Source organism: Clytia hemisphaerica, unplaced genomic scaffold (assembly GCF_902728285.1).
Source record: "Clytia hemisphaerica strain Z4C2 unplaced genomic scaffold, Clytia hemisphaerica genome assembly, whole genome shotgun sequence".
Lineage (NCBI taxonomy): Eukaryota > Metazoa > Cnidaria > Hydrozoa > Leptothecata > Clytiidae > Clytia > Clytia hemisphaerica.
In genome coordinates, this window is record NW_027103740.1 from 445,021 (window position 1) to 468,433 (window position 23,413).

The 23,413-nt window shown below is 37.3% G+C and overlaps 2 protein-coding genes and 1 pseudogene across 2 annotated transcripts in view; 1 reads left to right on the forward strand and 2 right to left on the reverse strand.

Moving 5' to 3' along the window:
* The window catches only part of LOC136805190 (phenylalanine--tRNA ligase beta subunit-like), a 79,168-nt gene that overhangs the window by 35,700 nt on the left and 20,055 nt on the right, over window positions 1-23,413 (forward strand). The window lies entirely within an intron of this gene.
* LOC136805187 (negative elongation factor A-like) lies at window positions 1,495-13,325 on the reverse strand. The gene is made up of 10 exons (XM_067061752.1): window positions 13,058-13,325; window positions 10,268-10,433; window positions 9,634-9,804; window positions 8,088-8,245; window positions 7,912-7,975; window positions 7,574-7,752; window positions 6,186-6,731; window positions 4,870-5,658; window positions 4,348-4,447; window positions 1,495-1,754 (listed from the first exon to the last, which is right to left on the reverse strand). Exons 1-10 carry the CDS (start codon window positions 13,277-13,279, stop codon window positions 1,582-1,584), a joined length of 2,568 nt encoding a protein of 855 aa, XP_066917853.1. The 5' UTR covers window positions 13,280-13,325; the 3' UTR covers window positions 1,495-1,581.
* Window positions 13,841-15,021, reverse strand: LOC136805188 (queuosine-tRNA galactosyltransferase pseudogene; annotated as a pseudogene).

Sequence of the window (23,413 nt, forward strand, 5' to 3'; positions counted from 1 at the left end):
TTGCATTCACTCATAATCATTTTAACATACTTTAGCAAACTTCTCCGAAATTTCCAGATTTTCGCGTACTATATTTAACCATAAGCCCCTGTATACTCCGGTCAACCTTTCTTTACTTTTATGACATTGGAACAATCGGACGAGCGCTTCTTCCTGGACTTCAAACAGATGATCAATCAATGGCTCAGACGATCAACCATCAAGGAATACAATAGAATATACTAAAAGACGATCGATTACCAAAACAAACGCCGGTCATTGGAGATTGACGATCTTATCAACATTCACCACCGAAAACTTATCAAACATGGAATCGTGAATGTGTTTTATCAAGTTGATGAATTTGGTATTCCTTAAACAAAAATTACAAATAGATTGATAATATTTTGAAGCTATGAAGCTCATACCTCGTAAAAATCCATTTTAATAATTATAATTTAAATTTATGATCTCTTACATTCGACGGTCAAACACTTGCAGATGGAATAATTTCGTTAGTAAAAACTTTGTACATAAAGGGGGGAAGACCTTTAACCTCCGAAGGTCGGGGTGACGGATGCCATTGGTTCGGAGATAATGTTTCCTCCAGAATAAACAGCCACTGGGGGTTTTACGCTACACGCTTCGTCACAAAAATTCAGTTGTATTTTATTTGAGTTTATCCAACTTGTAATTTTACTACTGATTTTGTTAAACATTTTTTTTTACCACGAGTGTTATTGCAGACAAATACCAAACAAAAAGTAGCTATTATTGTGATTTATTGTTTGTTCATTCGAAAAGGAGAAATAGCCGAGAATCCCTTTTTCATAAGTATCAAGTAACTTTTGGCCCAGCCTCGGCTGCTCTTTAAGTCTGACGGAGTTAGTTACGAAAAGTGTCAACGGCGTTGGATGGCTCACAGGTTACTTAAGGAAGCTATAACTACCAGTAAAAAGGGAAATCGATTTGAAGCGTTTTGGCCATTCTAAGGCCATTTTTACGATGATATCGCATTTCAATACCAATTTGTTAAAGCTCAAGAGTTTCAACTAATCAGCAAGATAACAACTGTGTGTTCCTGAAACACACAAGAAAATATATCGATTCATAAAATTCTGTCAAACGATTAAAACAAAATTAGACGGCAAACATTTATCAGGGGGGTCAGGGTCCGTAGAAATTGAGGTCGGATTATTCTTTTCGAGTTACGAAAAAACGAGTTATGATAACTTTTCCGTAAATTTTGGTCTAATTATAATGTCATTGTCATTATTATAATCAAGCCAAAAATTACGAAAAAGGACGCAACAACTCGGTTTTTATCAGGGGGTCAGGGTCAGAATTTGCCGGAAATTCGGCCGTAGAAATAGTTCCTCGGTCGGCGGAATAGTCGTCCGGCCTGCAGAAATGTTATCCGGTCCACGGAAATTGAGGCCGAGTTATTTATTTTTCCGGAAAATTCTGACCCTAATCCCCCTGATAAACATCTCACTGGAATAATTCGTGGAAAAGTTATACGAAAAGTTATATATCTTAGAGCAACGTTTCTGTTTTTCTCCATTATCAAGAAAGAATTATTTACAAATATCAATTGCACTCTCAATTTGGAGTGTTTTGTTGAATAACACGAGTTCGTTTCAACCTGCGCCAATGACCGGTATCATAGTTCATTTCAAATAACATTTCAACCAAAACTTGTTGTTCTCCTTGAGGGATCATTTCTTCACTCAACTTGATGGTAATCACTGCACCTTGTTGTGGAAATGGATTCTCTGGTGTACAGAAAAAGAAAGAAAGAAATCCGGTTGATCATTTCATATACTCCTGTTGTATGGCTCTGATCATAAAAAGTAACTTCTTTGAATCCACCCTTTTATGAAGAAAACATATCTTAATTTGTCAGAAAAATAAGGGAAGAGAATAAGGTCTTGTTTCAGAAACATTGAATGTCCGGTTGACACTTTACACATTACTGTTGATGAAGGGAAAATGGTAGAGTAATTTTGAGTGGATTATTTTTTCGAAAAAGAAGAAAAGAATGAGGATTTTTCTACTTGAAAGAATATATGCCGGACTTAAACTTACCTGAATTTTAACTTTGATGATTGAAAATACATTAGGGGGAAAAACTTTCGCGACTTTCACTGCACCTTCTGAATACAGCGAAGATTCAGAAAAGTGTAAAATTTAAGAATATTGGTTCAGTAGAAAAAATCTTCATTTTTGGTCAGCCTAAGCTGAGCATTCAAATAGGTAAAATTCAGTTCTTCCATCATCATAAGACGGCAAAAAAAAAATCCGATTTCCCGATCTCACTTTGATTTCTAAACTTTCTTCCGATCGGGTTAACTTTTTGGGTACTTTTAGCGTGCGTTGTTTTTACAGATCAGTGGTGTTTCAAGATGGCGGCTCAAGCGATAAGTCAGATGCGATAAGTCAGTGTTGTACCAAAGTATTTCCAGTGTAAATCTGTTGCAAGCTTCAATTTCTGTCATTTATTTTTTTAACTCGGCAAATTAAACACATGATTTTCATCAAGGAGATTCTTTTTCTACATCTCTTAAAGGTTTAAAGCCGTTTGCTCAAGTTTTTGTTTATGTTGAATTTTCTGATACTTTTTATTGCTGCTTTTTATTAGTTTTTGCAATAAAAACATATTTTTCTTGTTTGTCACTAGGGGGGAATTGATGGTGTTATAATTTTATTGGAATTTGATAAAGTTTACAAAAGTACAGCTACTGTCTAAATTTGATAAAGACTGGATGCAATCGTGCTTTTTTGGACTTGGACGTGTTTGATAAGGCGAGTCGCAAAAAATTGTTTGGTTCCCGTCATTTCTACTTTAAAAAGTCGGGGTCGGTCGGTCGAAAATATTTTTCTGTTAAGAAGCAGCTATATCTTGTTGAAAGGGAATCCGTGTGGACTGATTCGAATTTTAAAATTGAGAAACCGTGGATAAACTGATTTTCGGTTTACTCTCCATTAGCATGCGGCCCGCTACTTCGATTTGAAAACTTGTAAACACAGACCGTGCAGAGGTCGACAGTGGAAATCCAACAAAGCAGCGGAAAAGCTTTCTGACTCTCCAACTCTACCTGCTGACCGTAAATTAGGGTCGGTCAAATGACGGGAACCAAATGATGACATCACATTTCCTATTATTAGACTTGCAAAATTATGACAAATGGTCTTTGGAATTTGATCAATTATATTAATATTAATATATACAGTTCTTGTTGAAATTAACCAAACTATTTTTCACGCAGTTCCGGGCGCAGATTGTGTTTTTCTAACCTTTTCTAACCTTGGTGCACGTTTTGACTGAATGATGGAATGGAATGAATGGCGATAACAGTTTATACATATCTCTTATCAGACTTGCAGAAAGCGGACTGCAGAAAGTTATGAAAAATGGTTTCTAGAATTTAATGAATTATACCGTCAAGTTACACAACATGCACACTCTCGTCACAACTTGCACAGTCATAACAAACAGATCCATCTGGTCTTCATTTAACATTGTTTTAAAGTTTAAAATACACTGCCAGTGCTTGGCACAGAAGAGAGGACTCCCAGTTGAAATTATTTGCTACTCCGCTGCCCTGTTGAATTTATTTATTATGGTCGTGTGTTTATTCCGCCAAGGCAGTAAGGCGATCGCCCAAATTCATAGACCAATCAAATCAATTCTATGTATATTTGATGGATATCTAAATTTTGGTTCTGACGTTTTGGCAATTTTCTTATTTATTTCTAGTATATATAACACTTTAGTCAGATATGGATATTATCTACATCCAACAGAAAAAATGTGTCATAACTGACTGGAATGAAATTAACTAAAAGTTTAATTACACTATGTTTCTCTTTTATTTTATAGTAATGAACTATAGCTTAATTGTTTGATGTCATAGAAACAATGCTACAATGCTAAAGAGAAGTATACTTTGAGCTTCTCGTGGGGGGGGGGGTTTGAGGAGCTCTCAGGCTTGTTTTAAATAATTTTAAATCAAGTTATCAAATGTTTCACATTTTGTACATTATTCAACATTTTTAGTCTACTCTGTGTTTCAGTACATCTCTTACATCTGTTAACCCACTTATTAAAGCTATCTAGCTAAGCTCTATTGGCTGACCTTCCAGCCTCGGCTGGTTTATTCTTCTTAAAACTTTTAAACCCTTAAAACCATCCACTCAAAATTATCTTCCAAACTCTCCAAATTTCGATTTTTTTTCCTATGGAAATGTGCGGACTGCCAATATTTTTGGAACTTTTTGGAACAGACTTTATCTGGATTTAGAATAAGTTTGCGAAATAAAAATCCCAAAAAAAGGAAGGATGTGAGAGCAAAAGGTTTGCCTTACCTCTAGCACCAGCCATGAAGCCAAGTATGAGAGCTTTTTCCGCGCGTGTCACGGTATTCGCTGATCGAAACATCTCTTGCGCTGCTAACATTTGTTCACGCTGTAAAAGAGTAGATGGAAATTGTCTGATCCTACATTAGATTAACCAGATGAGGCTGAATTTAATGTGTGCAGGCTGATGCGAATGTAGGCATGCGCCAACAAGCACCACTGATATCCTATTGGAGTTGGACAGTTTGGATAAAACTCGGTTGGTGGTCAAGGTACTAGCTACTGTGTCTGACATAAATGACACTGACATTTCCGAAGTCGCGATAGAATAAGTGTCTAATTGCTATTTCAGCAGAAACTATTGGTGACTAAGAACGTTGTCCAAAGTAGAAGTGACTGCATTCTTGGATTGTTCTGGAATGGCTGTTGAATAGAAAGTGTCCCTATTAGTCCGAGAGTGACGTGGTCTTGGTTGAGCCTAACAAGTAGTAAATATGTAAAGAAAGGCTAAACTTTGCGAATAAAGATTACCGTGAGAGAAAGTCCTTTCTTCTGTTGGTTGGGATTCATGGAGTTCGGTTGATTAGGTTGCATCCCTTGAACGTTAGAGGGAGCACCTCCCATCGGCCCTGGAACGTTAGACGGAGCACTTCCCATCGGCCCTGGAACGTTAGACGGAGCACTTCCCATCGGCCCTGGAACGTTAGACGGAGCACTTCCCATCGGCCCTGGAATGTTAGACGGAGCACTTCCCATCGGCCCTGGAATGTTAGACGGAGCACTTCCCATCGGTATTTGTTGATGAGAAAGAGGCATTTGTTGCGACTGTTGCTGAGCATGAGCACCCATTTGTTGTTGCGACATGTTGGTCGTGTTGTATTGTCTTTGTTGTAAGTGTTGCTGTTGTCTGAGTTGTTGCTGTTGTTGAAGAAAATGTTGGTTGTACATTTGTTGTTGTTGAGCGTGATGAGATTGTTGCACTTGAAGTTGTTGCTGTCGTTGGTAGTCTTGGAACGGATGTTGATCATGCATTGATTGTTGTTGAGACGGTGGAATATTTTGTTGTGACGGTGGAATGTTTTGTTGAGAGGGCGGGATGTTTTGTTGAGGGTGGTGTTGATGGCGTTGTTCGTTTTGTTGTTGCATTTGATGTTGTTGTAACACCTGCTGCTGCTGCTGTTGTTGTTGAATAGAAGTGTTCTGTTGTTTAGGAAGTTGTGTTTGTTGTCGGGCAGCTTGTTGCTGATGTTGCATCTTTTGTTGTTGTTGTTGTTTTTGTTCATGTTTCAGTCGCATCTCTTTCTCATGTTGAACGCGCATCTGAGTTGGCGAAAAAGAAAAAAAAATGAAAGTCAGCTAAACGAATTCAATGCCAAACTTTCAATACAATGCTGTTTAACAACTTTACTTTATAGAAAAGTCTTGTTATTCTAGAGAAAATAAACCTTCATAAAGTCATGAGAAAAGAGGTACAAAAGAAATCAAAAAAGCATGACCCTCACAATCGGTGTCGAATATATTGAGATTTTTGTGTATTTTAACGTTTTTCAGTATTTAAACGTCGGTTGAGAATTGTGTTTTAAGTACTTCCACTTTATTACATTGAATATTTCGATTTTGGAGGGATTTTGTGACTTCTAGGCTTTACTCCCAGCCTAATTGGAAAAATTTTGAGCTTTTGAATCCTGAGATCCTCAGGCTGTAAGAGTTAAAAGTCTGCTTTCCAACCGTAATTTATTTAAATCACTTGCGGTTTTAAAATTTTGAGGGAGTTCCCCCTTTGTATCAAATTTTATGACGCTGATTGTAGTTGAGATGATGGTGATGATCTTCAATAGAAAGCTGACCTGTAGTTCTTGCTGAAAAGTACTTGTTGATAGCGATGTGTTAAGATTGACATCGTGTGAAAGCTTTTGTTGGGGCGCTTGTTGTTGTTGTGCAGACTGTGAGTTTTGTTGTTGCTGTTGCGCCGACATGTTGTATTGATTGTGTTGCTCGGCAATGGGAGGTGGTGGTGACGTAAGAAGGTTGGATGCTGAGGAAGAGGACGAGTTGCGACGTCGTTGATCGCCGACATCCGACAAGTGTTGTTTATTATTGTTGTTGTGTAAGTTGTACAATAGTTGTCCGTCAGCAGCCATGGGCGGCGGTATTGTCGGAGAGACGAGATCTGTGTTCATTTGTGACGCTAACGATGGTTGACGATCGATTGTCGGTGAATATGACGGTGTTGTCGGCGTCGTCGGCTTACTTCCGTCGTCATCGTCGTCATTACTGAGGTTGTGATTATCTTCTTGATCGCTTTTGTTGTGAGGTGATTGTTCTTCGGCCTCTTCATGTAGGTCTTCTATCTCATCAGGTTCTTGTGCTTGCGGTGTGTTCGCTTCAGAATCCTGTGCAGTAAAGGGGATGAGAAAAACGAGGATTCAGTTAGGAAAAAGAACAAGGCGATTTCAGTCAAGAGAAGTTTCGAAGCCCTCCTGTAATGCCCAGTTTGAGTTAAAAATCATGATTTTTGGTCTAACTCGTAGGAATTAGATTGGGCTTCAAAGTCAAGCAAAACAAAAAATCAAAAGTGGGTCTTTTCAGAGAGACTTCAAGCTAAAAATGCAAAAAAAAAAGCAAAAATTTGACAAAAATCCACTTTTTTAAGATTTTGACCGTTTTTTGACCATTTTTCAGATGAGATGGAGTTTTTATAAGATACTTTAATAATTGGTCATTTGAAGTAATAAAAATGACGCGTTCTTTAGAAAAAGTAACAAAATTGTTTTATTACTGGTTAACGACCAACCAAATCAAATAAGAGCTTGTAAAAACTCCATCTCGTCCCCCATTTTTGGTCAACGAGTGAGCCAAGAACCTCCGAATTTGGCCGTGATTCACTTGATTCAGTCCTCCAGCGAATTAAATTGAAGTTTTACCACTGGGCACCTTTCTATCATTCAGGCAGGTCCGCACAGCGCAGCAGAGAAAGAGGAGACGCTAAGCTATTCAACGGACTATAAACGAGCTTCTAACACCTTCTAGATCCGGAGATATAAGCCTTTAAAGTTTGAGCTAACGATTTTCTTTAAAAAACTTAGAAAAAAATTACCGTGGCACTTAAAGGGTTAAAACTGTATAACGATTTTTCCAACAAAGCGCTACCCCACAATTATTATGATTTACAAACTTCCAAAACACGGCATAATGACAAACATTGTAACACCATGATAACTTCAAACAAATTTACCTGTTCACCGCCACTGGTGGGATCGATCGAATTAACATTCTGTTTGTTATCTTTCTCCTGCTCTACTTCTTCCTCTTCTTCTAGTTTCACATTATCCGATGAAGAGGCGGTTGTAGAGGCGGTGGGCGGTTTCTTACCCTTTGTTTTCGATGTCTCTTCCGTTGGTGGCCCTTCCAAAACTACGGAAGAAGTTCAGAATCTCGAAAATTTTTATAGATTAGGTGTTGCGAAAATTAAGAGTTTAATTAAAGAGTCTGGCCTAAACCAGAGCATAGTAACATCAACAATGTTCTGCGGAGGAAAGGGAGTTGCAATTTCCCTGGTTTTTAAGAGGTTACCTTGCATTTTCTTTCGTTTCTTTTGCTCGCGCAATCCAATTGGTTGATCGGCAAACTCCAAAATCTAAAAGGGAGGAAAAAGTAACGTCAACACGTTCAATCTTGAATAATGCATACAAGAAGTAGAAAAGAAACCCCCGTAAGATACGTCAAAAAAGGTAAAACGTGATAAATACCTGTGTCTTCCTTGGTCGAGCTTTGGACATTCCACTTTTACTGTGTTGCACTGGAGGGAGTTTTCCTCCCATAGGTACCGAATGTGTTCTCTTCAGACTGGACTTTGAACCCATGCTGCTGGAGTGCATTGAGCGACGCTGATTGGCTGCTTCAGACGCTAAAATAATTAAGTTGAATCAACAATTTCGTAATAAGCCGAGTCTCGAACCTCTACAACTGGAATGTCTCCTTAACTCGAGCAAGTTTCTCGTCCCTTCTGTTAACAATACCTTACTCCATAACTCGAACAAATTTGTGTACCCCGTGTGGGTTCGAGTTATGGAGACTCGGCTGTATTATAAAGTTAGTAACCGTGATAAGAATGATAAGGGGTTTGTCCGTACGTCCGGTCGAGTGAAGCAATTAGAAAATTGTGTGTCCTTAGGGTCACTAGTTTAAATAATTATCTTCTTTTTTATCATAGTCGAACGTGCGCAACGCACTGGGCTCAACTTCAGTGGCTTCAAATTATTCATAGGCCCAATTGTAGACCCCCAGATATTTACCCAATGAACAAGTGTGCCAAACTTCAACCAAATCCGACCATTTTGGAGGGCTGTAGGCTGCTTCAAAGCTTTAGCCTCGTTTTGGCAAAAAACTCGTCCCCAGGCCCCAAAAATCTAAATTTTTGAAAAATGCAAAAAGTACCCCCAGATATTCACCCAAGGAGCAAGTGTGCAAAATTTCAGCCAGATCGAACAATTTTTGAAGTCTCCAGGCTGCCCCAAAATTTTAGCCTCGTTTTGGCGAAAAACTCGTCCCCAGGCCCCAAAAATCAAAATTTTTGAAAAATGAAAAAAACACCCCCAGATATTCACCCAAGGAACAAGTGTGCAAAATTTCAGCCAGATCGAACAATTTTTGAAGTCTCCAGGCTGCCCCAAAATTTTAGCCTCGTTTTGGCGAAAAACTCGTCCCCAGGCCCCAAAAATCAAAAATTTTGAAAAATGAAAAAAAACACCCCCAGATATTCACCCAAGGAACAAGTGTGCAAAATTTCAGCCAAATCGAACAATTTTTGAAGTCTCCAGGCTGCCCCAAAGTTTTAGCCTCGTTTTGGCGAAAACTCGTCCCCAGGCCCCAAAAATCAAAAATTTTGAAAAATGAAAAAAACACCCCCAGATATTCACCCAAGGAACAAGTGTGCCAAATTTCAGCCCAATCGGACCATTTTTGAAGTCTCCAGCCTGCCCCAAAGTTTTAGCCTCGTTTTGGCGAAAAACTCGTCCCCAGGCCCCAAAATCAAAATTTTCAAAAAATGAAAAAAACACCCCCAGATATTTACCCAAGGAACAAGTGTGCCAAATTTCAGCCAAATCCAAGCATTTTTGAAGTCTCCAGGCTGCCCTAAAGTTTTTGTGACAGACAGACAGACACACACACAGACACACAGACACACACACAGACATTGTCAGATTGTAGCTCAACTGAAGTTGAGAATATGCATGAATTGTTCAAATTGGTGTTAGATTGGTAAACAATATACCAGAATTTGTATTGACGAACCTTTTTGCGTGATTTTCGCTCTCAGTTCAGCTGATTTCGGTTTTCTTCGTAATGTGAAATGTTTAGAAGGGTTGGGAGGATTGGAGATGATTTTGGAAAGCGCAGTCCGGTTCAGATAAAGACATTCTCCTGGTATGAGACTCGCGTTGACTGGGTTCTGAATACGTTCGACTGAAAAATATCAAAAAAGAATAAAACTGATTGAAATTCGAGTAATTCATGATATTCACCATTGCAACGACTTCACGAAATTATGCAACTTTTCTGTTTTTGTTCCACCCAATACGTCACTTTTTCTATTGTTTAAGTGACGTATTGGGTGGAAAATTTTAAAAGTTCTCAGAAGACTCTCCAGTGGTGCATATCATGAATAGATCTGAGTTGGTGGATAAACGAGGCATGGTAATTCAAAAAGGTATTTTAAAGACAGGAGTGTGGGAAAAAGTTTGATTTTGAAGCTTATATAAGTTTAGTGACACCACAAGTTCCAACCACTGTACGGCCCTTGTCCCCAATAGCTAGGGCCCTTGTCTTCAAAAAGGGGTTTTGAGCAGATTATTTTGTAAAAGGTTATGGTCAAACAACGAAAAGTGTAATCGTCGTTTCCATTGGATGAAATGTTAGACTGTCTTACTTTCAGAAACGACTTCGTGAACTGTTTCTTGGAAATGCGTTGTAACCTTTCCAAGTCGTTGATCCAATACAAATTGTTGCGGATAATCACGAACGATGTTTGCTGCAACCCTCACCCATTCGTCCATGTCTTCTTCTGCTATCGCCACAATGCGACAGATTGAATCCTGTAAAATGAGAAATATGAAAGATTGAATCTTTTGAATTTGAGAAATACGACAGATTGAATCCTGTGAAATGAGAAATATGAAAGGTTGAACCTTTTGAATTTGAGAAATACGACAGATTGAATCCTGTGAAATGAGAAATACGAAAACATTGAACCCTGTGAAATGAGAAATATGAAAGGTTGAATCTTTTGAATTGAGAAATACGACAGAGTAAGTCTTGCGAAATGAGAAATACGACAACATTGAATCCTGTGAAATAAGAAATACAACAAATTCTTGAAGAAATAGACGCGTCAGATTGAATTCTGTGAAATGAGAACTGCGAGTAGGTATTGGATGATGTTCACTCAGAATGAAATTTGAAAAATAGAATGAAAAGTCAATAAAGTATCAGAAAATTTATAAGACATCATTCCTCAAAAAATTATTGTACCTCTCCCCTACCGTCAACCCATCCCCCACCCGGTAGCTAAGTCACTGGATCTTGCGAAAGGAGAAAGGCGAAGGATTGAATTTTGTAGAATGAGAAACATGGCAGATTGAAAGCCTAGGTGACAGAAAAATGATAAATGTTAAAAGGTCTTAGTTTTAATGTAAGTGATTCTTATAGGTAAACGAAGGAGACGCGGGTGCCAAGCAAGCACTGTATACCTATATAAGATGGGAAGACGGCTTATTTCAAAGATTGTCAATGGGTTTTGCTAAATGGATTTATAATTGCACTATGCATTTATAAACTTTGTTTATAAGCAGTTATACACTTTGTTTATAAGCAGCAAACCCAATTTCGAGCTCAAAGGTCAAAAACGAACTATAAGAACTATAGAAGAACATATTACTTCGATGGTCAGAGTAATTGGTCAAAATAGTTAAGAACATTCAACTCCAAAACACCCAATTTCCCAAAAACATGTCGTAGAGGATTTCGACATTAGTCATTACATTGCTAAAATTGTTTCGTTCGCAATTGATAATTCTCGTTGGTAGAGAAGCCAAGTTTCTTATAAAAAAATGTATACTTCAGATTAATACAGATCACAAAGAGAAGAGAAATTCGATACCGATGTTTTTATTACACGGAGAAAAGATGTAAGGAGTCATCTATGTAATATCATTTTTAAAATACAGTGAGTAAACACATTCGTGTTTCGAGGTTAGTTGATCACCTTTTTAAAATGGATACTGCTCACTGCGCTACTGACCCTTTGCGTTTGAAACCAAATCAAAATGGCGATGAAATTCAAAGAATGAAAGAAGAAATGTCGAAAATGAAAGACGATTATGAACAGAAAATACAAGTGTTGACTTATGAGCACAAAATCAAACTTTTGGAAGTTCAAAACGAAAGTAGACTCAAAGAGTTAGAAATGGCTCAAAAAGATATCATGATACAGACTTTAAAGCATAACATTGAAGTGATGAAATTACAGTCATGTAAGCCAGGAAGTGAGATCGGAACCGGTGGAAAAAGCGGAACGGAAAAGGAACAGGAAATCGATAAGAAATTAGATAGGTTGATAAAGGAAATTCAAGAGGGACAACAAAGAGTCTCACACGAATTCGGGAACAAATTGGAGCATTTGGGAATAGCACAAGGTGATAAACTAAAAGGATTGGAAACGGAAATAGGAGTGAAAAATGCCGAAACCGCTGACAAATTGAGAGACATGGACAAAAGAATGTCAGAATTGGAGAATAATAACAAGGCTCTAGAAAAGGTGGTTCAAACAATCAAGGAAGAAAGTGAGAAATCGAAAATGGTAGAGACAAAAAAGAGCATGTCGGAGACAGATAAACTTATTTGGGGTGCAAAAAAGTTCGTTCAACGAGAAAAGGGTCTTCTACAAAACGTGTACCCTTCTTACGAACTATGGTACAAAGATATTTCGTCCTTCATGGAAGATGGGAAAGTGTATTACCAAAGAAATTATTTCTTTTGCAGAAAAGAAATGGATGGGTGTTTTGAAGAGGTTTTCTTTGTATCAGCGAAAAAAAGAACAACGGGAACACAATGCATCATCGTGGATGAATTCTGCAGTAACCTGAGACGTGATTGGACATTGCAGATTCTTCATCCAACAAATAAGAATACACTGACACTGAATCCCGGTTACACATGTGAAGATTTTGATCGATGGTATACAAGTATTGATATTGACAAAGGTTTTTACCACGGCTCGAAAAACTCCTTAATAGTTATGGGTTTCAAGGAATGAAACTTTGTTGTCGAATACCTTTAAAGGAAACTAATTTTCGCGGGAACTAAGTTTTGCTTTTTTCGGTAAAACCGCGAAAACTAGAACCATAATTACAAATTTTTACATTTTTTATGAAAAATCCTTAGGAAAATGAAAGAAATGTGTTCAAAATGGGGCAAAACAGCGAAAATCAATTCCTGCAAAATGCGATTTTTTCGAATTTTTTTTCGACCACGAAAATTAGTTCTCGCTAAAATTAGTTCCTTTAAGGTATGTAAAAGCCACTGGTAAAATATTAATGAAATCCTGAAACAATCAAGGCCCTAAGAATATACATATCTTAATGCACACTCATCTTTGAGCAGATACGAGTATTTCATTTGAACCTTTTACAAAGAACAATCTCACTCAAATCAAACTCACCTTTAGCCCTTCCATGTTACGTAGGGGGATTTCCAACAAAGATAACAAAATCTTGATTTTAGTTTTCGATTCCAGTTGCATGAAACAATCATAAATATCGTTCAGAATATTATTGGTGAATTGTGACGCGATGTTTCCAGAGGACCAAGGACTTTCATCACTTCTTAATTTGTTGTGCAGCCACAATGCGGTATCTGCGTGAATACCGATCAAGGATGACATCTTTATTTCTTTAGTAATGTAATATTTTTTTGATTATCTTCACACTGAAAAAAAATCGATTTCAATTGATTCATATTAACAAGTTTGTTTATCTTATTTGGAGACCCGCGGACCCAATCGGCCAAGATATCGTCCCCGGTGGAGAATTATCCTCCAGATTTTGTCCCCATTGAAAATAATCAAACAAACCAATCCTCACTGCAAAATATTAGGCTACTTTCCCCATTCCCACTGAATTTTCTGACTTGAAAACAAAAGAATTGAAATCCCCAGCCATGAAAAATTGGGAATATCAATCCCCATTGAGTTTCAGTCAGTCATTTTTATCTCCACTGGCTGAAAAAATCTTACCGGGTCTGTGAGAAGGTGATATGATCCTCGAAAGTAAAATAATCTAAGAGCCAAAGTTGACATTAATTATTACTGCAAAGACATAGACATTTTGAATTGATAACTTAATTTAGCCAAAATTCCCAATGATACAAATTAGACCATGACAAGTTCAGTTCCTCGAAATTGATTAAACATTACGAGAAAAAAAGAAAGAAAGATGAAATGATATATAATAAAATCATCCCATTACAAAATTATATTACAAAACACTGATGGAAATTCCTGGATAAGAACTAAAATCATCTATTGAGAAATTATATCTTCAATTAAAATGAAAGAAATCTTTTCCTTCTTCCAAACAAAGAGAAGACAAATATCTTCAAATACTTCAAATTATCTTCAAATACTCCATTCGACATTCCCAGCTTGACACAAATAATGAATGGTTTTCTAGCATCTTTGAAATGAACTATTGGAACTTTCAATGGTTTTCCATCGGCACCTTTAATCATTTCACATGTATAGACTCCTTTTTGTATCTTTTTCTCATCCACATCGCACATACATAATACTTTTTCACGATTCTCCGGACCAAGGGAGCGATAAAATTTACGGCCTTGTTTACCAGCATTCCAAATAGTGAAATTGCCCCATTTTGATATGACGTTCTTTTGTATTTGTTTCATTCGCAAGTCCCATATTGTATCTTCATGAACTGAAAATGTAGCCCCTGCTGAATGATACCTATAAGTCAGCAAAGGTTTCTTGACAAGCGCTAGTTTCCCATTATTATCTAAATGTCGATAAAAGAATTCAAGATCTTCAGGAAATCCTTTTTGAACCTCTTTAAAATAACCGGTATTCTTGAAAATGTCACGGGAACAAAACCAAGTTGGGTTGATTATAGTGGGACCAAACGAGGTATATATCTGTGTGTGTAACTGGGAATCTGCTAATGAATTGCTCCATTCTGTATAACGCACAGTTGAACCTTCTGGCAATCGAACATAACCAGACCCAACAATCAAGTTTGTATCTTCTTTGGCTTTTGATAATTGAAGTTCAATACGTTTCTCGTGCATTACATCATCAATATCAAGAAAGCAAATGAAATTGCCAGACGATTGTGAAATTGCACAGTTTTTGGCAAACCCAACTCCACCTGCTTCATTATTTTGACTCTGACTCAAAACAACGTGTATTCCATTATTTTCGAACTTATCTTTCCACGTTAAAAGTTTCTTGTAAGAATCATCTGTACTGCAATCGTCAAATATAGATACTTCAAGAGATTCTTTCCAACTTTGTTTAAGGATTGATTCCAAAGCTTCCTCAATAAATGCGCTACCATTATGGACAGGTATCACTATAGAAACTAAACATCCTGATTTGTTTGACATTTCATCAATCTAATGATAAGGATTTGAGCTCTCATTAATTAGGTTCAAGACAAACATTGTTTCCTTCTGTTAAGAGGATTATTTTTGCCAGAACGGTGGCAAACCAGAAAATCTCTAGGCTGACTAATCATACCAAGAAAATAATGAACATCGAAATCAAGAGTTCAACCACCAAAACAACGCTTCAAATTCAAATTCAGTTAATAAAATCAATAAGAAATAATCAAATAGTATTTTTTTTGAGAAATAACCTTATGAATTTCTTTGCAAGATCAGATCAGGTATAGAAAAATTTACTTCTAGTACCCCAAAAGTTAATTTGGCAGATGAGTTGAAATAAGTATTCGGCAGAGTTTTAATTAGTTGGTTTTGGGAAATTTTTGCAAAATTAATATACTAAGCCGAAAACCCTGTTTTACTGTAATCAAGGCCTGGAATAGCACAAATTTGGGAAATACTTAAATAAATTACATTTGATTTAAGGGATGGCATAAAAAGTATATCTTGGTACAAACTAAATTTTACAAAATTTTGTGTCCCCAAAAATTATTTCTTTAAAAACAGAATGATATAAAAGAAATGCTACATCAGTTTCGTCTCAGAACAGATCATCCATTCTGCGCATGCCGGTGCAAAAAATTTTTAATTAACTTCTGAAGAAATGGTAGGGCCCTTTAGGGGAGATTTTAGAAGAATATGTCCAGTTACCTTATGTATTGATCTTTCGAAATCGACAATAACCCACAAAATAAGCAAAGTAATGATGACTTTTCAAACAGGGGTGAAATACTTATGTTTATCAGCCCTAAGTAAACCTTAGCCAAGGAATGGTAGACAGAAATATACCATGACATAAAAGGATGTTTCAAATGAAAAATGAAAGTGGACTAATTCTTGAAATTGTAAAATTGGATTTGGGATAACATGAAGGATGCATCAAAATCGCCAAAGCTAACACCTAGACCGTGTAGATAACAGGGACAACTATATAAGATACAATGCTTTTTACATGGAGTAGAGACAACCTGGAGACAATTCAAAAAGTACGCAAACTCTGAGGGGGGGGGGTCTTTGGGAAAATGTTTGAAAGCCTACATACTGGGGGAGGGGGTCAATCTGTCTTTTCCAGTTTTTTCCAACCTTCTATTACTTTTTTTACTTTACAGTAAAGTCTCCTTTTCAATTTGATATCTAGAAGAGGTTTCAGCACAAATGTATTATGTATTATGTATTAACATAATGACTTACTTCAATAGGCCGAGTAATGTTTTTATTTTTGAAGTTGATACACATATTATGTATACATAGCTTCAGCCAGGTTTCTAGCTCCCCCCAACAAAGTAAGGTCCCCCCAACAATTTAGCTCCCCCAAAAAAATTGTCTTGTGCTAGGTCCCCTAACATTTCAGGTCCCAAGATAAACTAAAACAAAAACATTGTTCTCCCGCCCCCGTAGAGAGAAGTCAATAAAAAATATATGCGAGTACAGCACTGATAAATGAAAACTAAATTTTACTTGTTTTAATATATATGTTTACAAATCTTTTGCTTTTTATATTTGATTTAATAGTAAGATAAGAGATATTTTGAATTTAGCTGAACAGCCCCCAGAGTCTCAGTCAGATCATCTAGGCTCCCCCCAACAATCTAGGTCCCCCCAAATATTTTGGTAATTTTAGCCCCCAGGCTCTTTAAAGGCCAAAATATTTCTTAGCCCCCCCCCCAAAAATAAGGGGGGGGCTGAACCTATGGTATATGTATATACGAACCCCGTCACAAAGCTCTATTATACATCATGTGCTTTGACAAAATGAATTATGTATCTTTAACTATCTTCTGCATTATGCAATATTAATTGAAATATTTTTTAGATTCATAACTTCTGGCCTAGAAGATGACTTTCCTCCACAAATTTTTGGTTAATATTTAATTTTGGTCTGTAAATCAATGAGTACCCCAATAGGTAGCCCAATTGGGGCCCCGATTGGGGTACCCTACCTTTTAGGAACACCATTCCTGAAAGTGAAAATAATTTTGTTGAGGGTGGAGTAATTGAAAAAGAGCATATGCAAAGGAAGAGGGCTACCATCAATGCATACAAGAGCATACAAGGGGTGGGGTTGCATTTTGCCAATATAAAACATACATATTTTTTAATGGTCCCTTATGAAAATTTGTCGATTTTTTGGTCTATCAAATCATCACCTAATTCAACAAGGTTTCAACTCTATCTGATTACTTGATTTTCAATTGAGCAAATAAAGCATTCTGATCGGCTGACTGTTTTTCAGTGCCAAAAGGTTTTATAGAATTCATTTACTATCAAAGTTTATTCTTAATATAACCAGTACAACAAGGTTCTATTTCTTACTAGTCAATCAAAACACTCCCATAGCTCCTTTCATCAACATGGGCTAGGTCACTTACGTCCTACACAAGAAATTCAACCTTGTTAAATTAGGATCGCGGAGAAATTTCAAGAGCACACAACACAACACACAATTATCTTCTGGTTCTAACGGACTTTTATATCAAAAATGAAATAAAAGTCCATAAATTTGACCAGTTTTACTTTTTAGCCTTTTAAAAATCCACTTCATACTCAAAAACAACTGGTGTAAAATGGGCCAATAAGGTAACAACAACTTGGCACATTTTCATTTTCATAACTTTTACATAGAATTTGCGGGATGAGACTTCAGTGTTGTAAATATATCAGCCAATATCCTCTCATGCAGTGTTGAGGCTTTTTTCCTCCCTGTTAAAAGAAGGTAATAGCTTTGCTCCAAAGGGAGTCAATAAGGAATCACATAGGGAATTTCCCTTCTGAATAAACATTTTTTTTTTAAGAAACTGGTTTTACCAAGCAGCCTCAATGTTTCTTAAGAAATCGGCCTTTTGAGCCTTAAATGTTTCTTACATGTTTCTAAACCTTGTCAAGCTTAAAGGGCGCATGTCGATAATACAATAGTCTAATTGACTAATCTACGCTACTTTCCTATCTTCTATATATATTGATTTTCTGACTTTCTCAAGTGTTTCTAACTGTTATATATGTATATTTCTGGAACCTTGATTGAAAGGTTCTTAAAAAACGAATTAAAAAATGCTATTTTCTCATTCTCAGCCTCAGCATGTTTCTTATGTTTCTTAGTTTTTAGGCATTCTGAGCCTCATGTTTCTTAAAAGTGTGTTTCTTAAAAAAAAACAATGTGTACACAGTTTAGTAGTGTCGACTGCGCACGCGTCCAAACAATTTTCCATTGTTTTGATTTTAGGGACTGCAGGAAACTTCACTCTCCCCGTAAAAAAACGGTATAGGTAAAATTAGGAAAAGTAAGGAAACTAAGCAGAGAAATGGTAGGTAAAGAACTCCTTTTAATCACAAACTTCTTTTCATTCCTCCTAGATGAATCTTTTGAGATATTAGCCAAAACCTCAAAGATGATGCTTTCATGCATTTTGCTACTCAGAGTCAGAGAAGATTAGCCTTTTTAGCCTAAAATTGAAACAACATTGAGTGACCTGCTAATGGGATTATTTTGTCTTTTTATGTTGCATTTAAAAACCATTTTGACCCTTTCCTGACCTTTCTTAGCCTTAAAATGGGCAAAAAATGCCACTTTTATGCATTTTTCGTTTTAATGCTAATCAAAGACCCCCCAGGGAAATGCTGGATTTCAAGGATTTTTTACCTAAAAAATACTCCACTTTGAATTTTTTGTAGCAAAGCTTTGGCGGAGGACCCTGCCGACGCACCGGACTTAACGAACACCGGACACGCGAAAGTCTGATGTAAAATGAGAATTTTTTTTACCACCGGACAATTTCTACACCGGACTTAAGGAGGTCGGATGTCCGGTGTCGGAGAAGGATATTTTTCCCACCGGACAATCAAAACACCGGACATGGCCAGTCCGGTGGGTCCGGTGTTTCTTAATTTTTTTTTTCATAAATGTCCGGCGTCCAAAATTCCCTGTATGCAACACCGAACTGACACCAGACTTATTGCGTCCGGTGTAGCGAAAGGATACTTTTTGCCACCGGACAAATACACCGGAGTCCGGTGCGTCGACAGGGTCCTTTTGGCGGTTGTGCGGTTGTCGAATATAGCTGTCTATTTCCGCCATAGACTTTCTGGTCTGCAAAGTAGTTATCAGTAGTTAAAGCGATTTTATTAAACAGCTTATTTAGAAGGTTTTACAATAAACATTTGAAGGATCAGATAATTGCAGCAGTTTAGGGCTTTATTTAGACAATTTAAGGTAAAAAGACTAGTCTGTCTATTAAAAAAAAACGATTCTTCTCCATCCCCAGGCCCTTCACCTGCATCCTGTCTGTCCTCTCAGAAGCTCACAAGCTGACATTACAAGTAGAAAAAAGATAAAAAGAAACAAAAACTCTTCTACCTAATCCATAGTCACTAATGGTATAAATACTTTGAAGATTCTTTACTTTGAGATTCGGCTAATGCTTCAGATGCATCCGGCCGCGCGGGACGCGCATATATACCGCGCGTAGCGCGTAGCATAGGGTTAGGGATTTGCACCAGGGTGACGAAGCCACCCTGGTGCACATCCCTAACCCCTCACCCGGCCGGCGGTGCACCCGGCCGGCGGTGCACACGTGTGGTGGCTTCTTCGGAGTAATGGCGATCATAACAGTTAGCCTAACTCGTCAGTCAGACTTATTTATATATAGTACTAAGACTTTCGTATAAGTAACCCCAAATAACGAATTTTCGGCAGCCGGTTTAGTGTAGTGGATAGGGCATTGGTTTCGGAACCTATAGGTTCCCGGTTCGAGACCCCCTTTGGTCACTATTCAACTTGAAAAAAATTCTAAGTCCAGCCGGATGCATCTGAAGCTTTAGCCAAATGTTTACTTTGATGATCGGCGCCATTTTGAATTTTTGTTTTGATTTTGATTTGCTTAATTACAATATGTAAATTGAGGATTTTATCATTCTGTTGTTCTGCAATTTCAAAACTTTGCAAATGAAGAACTTCAAAGCAAACGTACTGCATTATACTCATTGACAGTTTAGCACCTCGGATAAATTATAAATGATGATTTTGAAGATGGTAGCTAAGACACGATACATCCGCATGATCGCAATTTTTGGCTTTTTGCATTTTTTGGTTTTTGTTGAGAGAATGGAAAGAATAGGTAATATCTTTTTGTCCCCCTACCTAAGACCTTGTCGTATATTTACTCATTACTTGTTCTTCAGTTTACTAGTTGAGATGTTGGATAACTATAATGTACCATGAACACTCAGGAACAATCGCCTTATTAGGAGACGCCTCCACCTGATTAGGAGACGTCTCCTGATTTAGGAGACATGTAGGTCGCTTGGGGTCGCTTGATTAGGAGACCCGTCTCCTAATAAGAAGACATAAAACTTTGATCTCAATATTAAGGGCTTTAGGCTTTTCCGCGCATTTTGAAACTAGTTTTAATGGAAAGAGCAACCTCGAATTGGTAAAGTTTTTAAAAAATTATCAAAATTTATCGGTGCAATCGATCACAATCCTAATATAAAGCACTACAAGGAAGCCCCTCTTGATTTTTTTTATGTCCGCCATTTTTCTTTTTGAGACGCTTTTGTTCAGAAGACAGATTCTTACTTCTGATTGGTTCTTACATCTTATAGATTATTCCAGACGTCTGCGCTCGATAGGATCGATCATCGGAACGGCTCTCGATGACGAATCGATATGTGATTGATGGATTACTTAACGATCCGGATAGGAGATCGATGGAAGATTCAGCCATTAAAAAGTCTTGAGTATCGATCCTTTGTTGATCCATTATCGAGCTAGTATTTCAATTGAGTATACCGATTCGTCATCGATCATTAATCGATTCGTCATCGATCGATCCTTAATCGATTCCTCATCGATCCTTAATCGATTTGTTATCGATCGTAAATCGAGTATGAGTCGATAGGGTCGATAAGATTGATATAAGATTGATGATAGATCGATATAAATAATCGATAACTAATCATAAGCTTAAAAAAATCTTGAGTATCGATCCTCTATCGATCTCCTATCCGGATCGTTAAGTAATCCATCGATCACATATTGTTCCGTCATTGAGCCGTTCCGATGATCGATCTGGATTATTAGAATTGTGATTGATTCCACCGGTGGATTTTTCTGAAAATCACCATATGGAATAAATTTTTTGTGCTCTTTCCAATGGGAGCAACCAAATTATGCGCAGTTTTTTTGTTCACAAGATAATTACACCCGTCTCCTAATTAGGATTAAGAAACGTCTCCTAATAGGGCGACTGTTCCTGACTGATGAAGTCGGTTTATACTTGCATCATGGATTTATTATAATTAATAGAGACTCTGGATTGGATAAACATCGGATGAAACGGTGGAGATCAAAGTATTGTCTTTCTTTTGTTTCAGAAAACAATCGATGTACAGGCTTTGTCTGCAAAGGACAACTGCCATGGTGGCTGGAAGGACTCTGATTTTGAAAAATGATTAATACTCTTATTTCTAAAAAGCTTAAAACTTTTCTAAAACTTTTTCTATGCGTACTTTTGCTGGCCAAAAGTTTGAAAAAAAATGCTAGAATACCAAACGAATACATTTATGAAATCTATGGATATAATGCGCATTCAAACCAAGGAGAATTGAAACCATGTTAACTTTATGGAAAGCACTAGCCATCACTAGCCATCCCTCATTGGGATGTTCTCAACTCTGGTCTCCCTCCTGGAAGCGTGGTCTTAGGCGGCAATCACAAATATCTTCATTTCGCGTCCTCGTTGGGTCTAAAAAGTGAGTTAGTGGGTCGGTCGGTCGTAAAAATTTTTGGGTTTCCATTTTTCCATCCATTTTTGGAGTGCATTCTTGGAGCAAACTGCCAGCCAGCCAGCAGCCAAAACAACCGTGTGTAATGGGTGGTTTAAAATTATGACCTTTGAACACTGTGACTTCTGACCCCAAAATGGTGCAGTAACTGGCAGTAATGATAGACAAAGTCAAAATGCTGCGAATGCGCTAGAAATCGCTCGCAAAAAATTGGCAATACTGTAATGAAATTTTTGAATGAAGGAAAGGTCATTGACATATAAAAAGTCTGTCAAATTTACTGACTCACCGACTCAATTCTACTCAATTTCCGAGAGTCGGTCGGGCGACGCGAAACTAAGATAATTGTGATTGCCGCCTTATCCAGCAACTGGAAGAAATTCAGAAATTATTTTTACATGGAATTCCATCCCTCAGACATCTTAATTATTGGGAAAAACTCAAATCAGTAAAACTGTATAGATAGCTTTGAAAGACGGAGAGAGCGGTATCAAATAATTTATACCTGGAACGTCATTGAAGGCAACGTCCCGAATTTTGATTATGACAAAAGTAAAGGAGGCATTTCCTGCCATATAAATCAGAGATTGGGGAGAATTTGTAATCTAAAAGTTGTCAATAACTAAACACAAAAATATCTGGAGGGGAAGTCTTTCCCAAGAAGGCCTTGATTATTCAACACCCTTCCCAGACCAATAAGAGATATGACAAACTGCACCAAAGAAGTATTCAAAAAACACTTAGACACCTTCCTCACAACTGTTCCGGATGAACCTCTGCTTGCCCACTATTTCAACCTTAGGCAAGCTGACTCCAACAGCCTCAAGGAAATGTTGAAGCATCGGACTCAACGAGTTGGATGAGCTGTTCAAGCAGAAGCCACAAAGGGGTACAAAAGAGGTAGGTATCAAACATAATCAAATGATAAACTTTTGTCAAAAACTGAGTACCGTAAGTTGGTCTAATATCGACACCCCTCGTCTAATTCCAACACCCCTCTTTAGAAAAAGGAATAATATGAGAGCCTGAATCACTGATTGAAAAATTATTATTCCTCTCTGACCACTAAACAAAGAACAACAATTTCAATTTTTCTAGAAATTTCAGCTGAAAAAAAAAAGGGTGTCGGAATTGAGGAGGGGTGTCAACATTACCAAGTTACGGTATATAGCTACAGATAAATTGATCTTGTAAAAAGTTGAAAATCATCACAACACCCTTTCATGTTCATTTAGCCTGATTTAGCTACATATATATTTTAGAAAGGCAGGGCAGCATTCGTTGGTGGATAAAAAGGGTGCGTTTTCTTATGTTTTTTTTTCGCTAAAAAGGCTGTTTTTACCTAAATTTTAGTGATTTCAGGAGGGGAAGCGGCCGATGACCTGATGCTAAAAGGGCATGAAAAATGGCCTGATATATGCAGGACAGTGCAGTGTATCTAAGGATACCAGACTTTTTATTATATATTCCTCAACTGGTTGGAAAGCTATGGCCAAAAATGAAAACACTGCACGCCTTTTTGACACAGACTTTAATTTCGACATTCTTCTTGTTGGGAATAATA

Coding starts and splice junctions, on each gene's coding strand:
- LOC136805187 (XM_067061752.1), bottom strand. CDS start 13,279: ATGTCATCCTTGATCGGTATTCACGCAGATACCGCATTGTGGCTGCAC. Junction 9,805..10,267: donor TCACGAAGTCGTTTCTGAAA/GTAAGACAGTCT, acceptor GATATTTTTCAG/TCGAACGTATTCAGAACCCA. Junction 7,976..8,087: donor CTCGACCAAGGAAGACACAG/GTATTTATCACG, acceptor CCTCCCTTTTAG/ATTTTGGAGTTTGCCGATCA.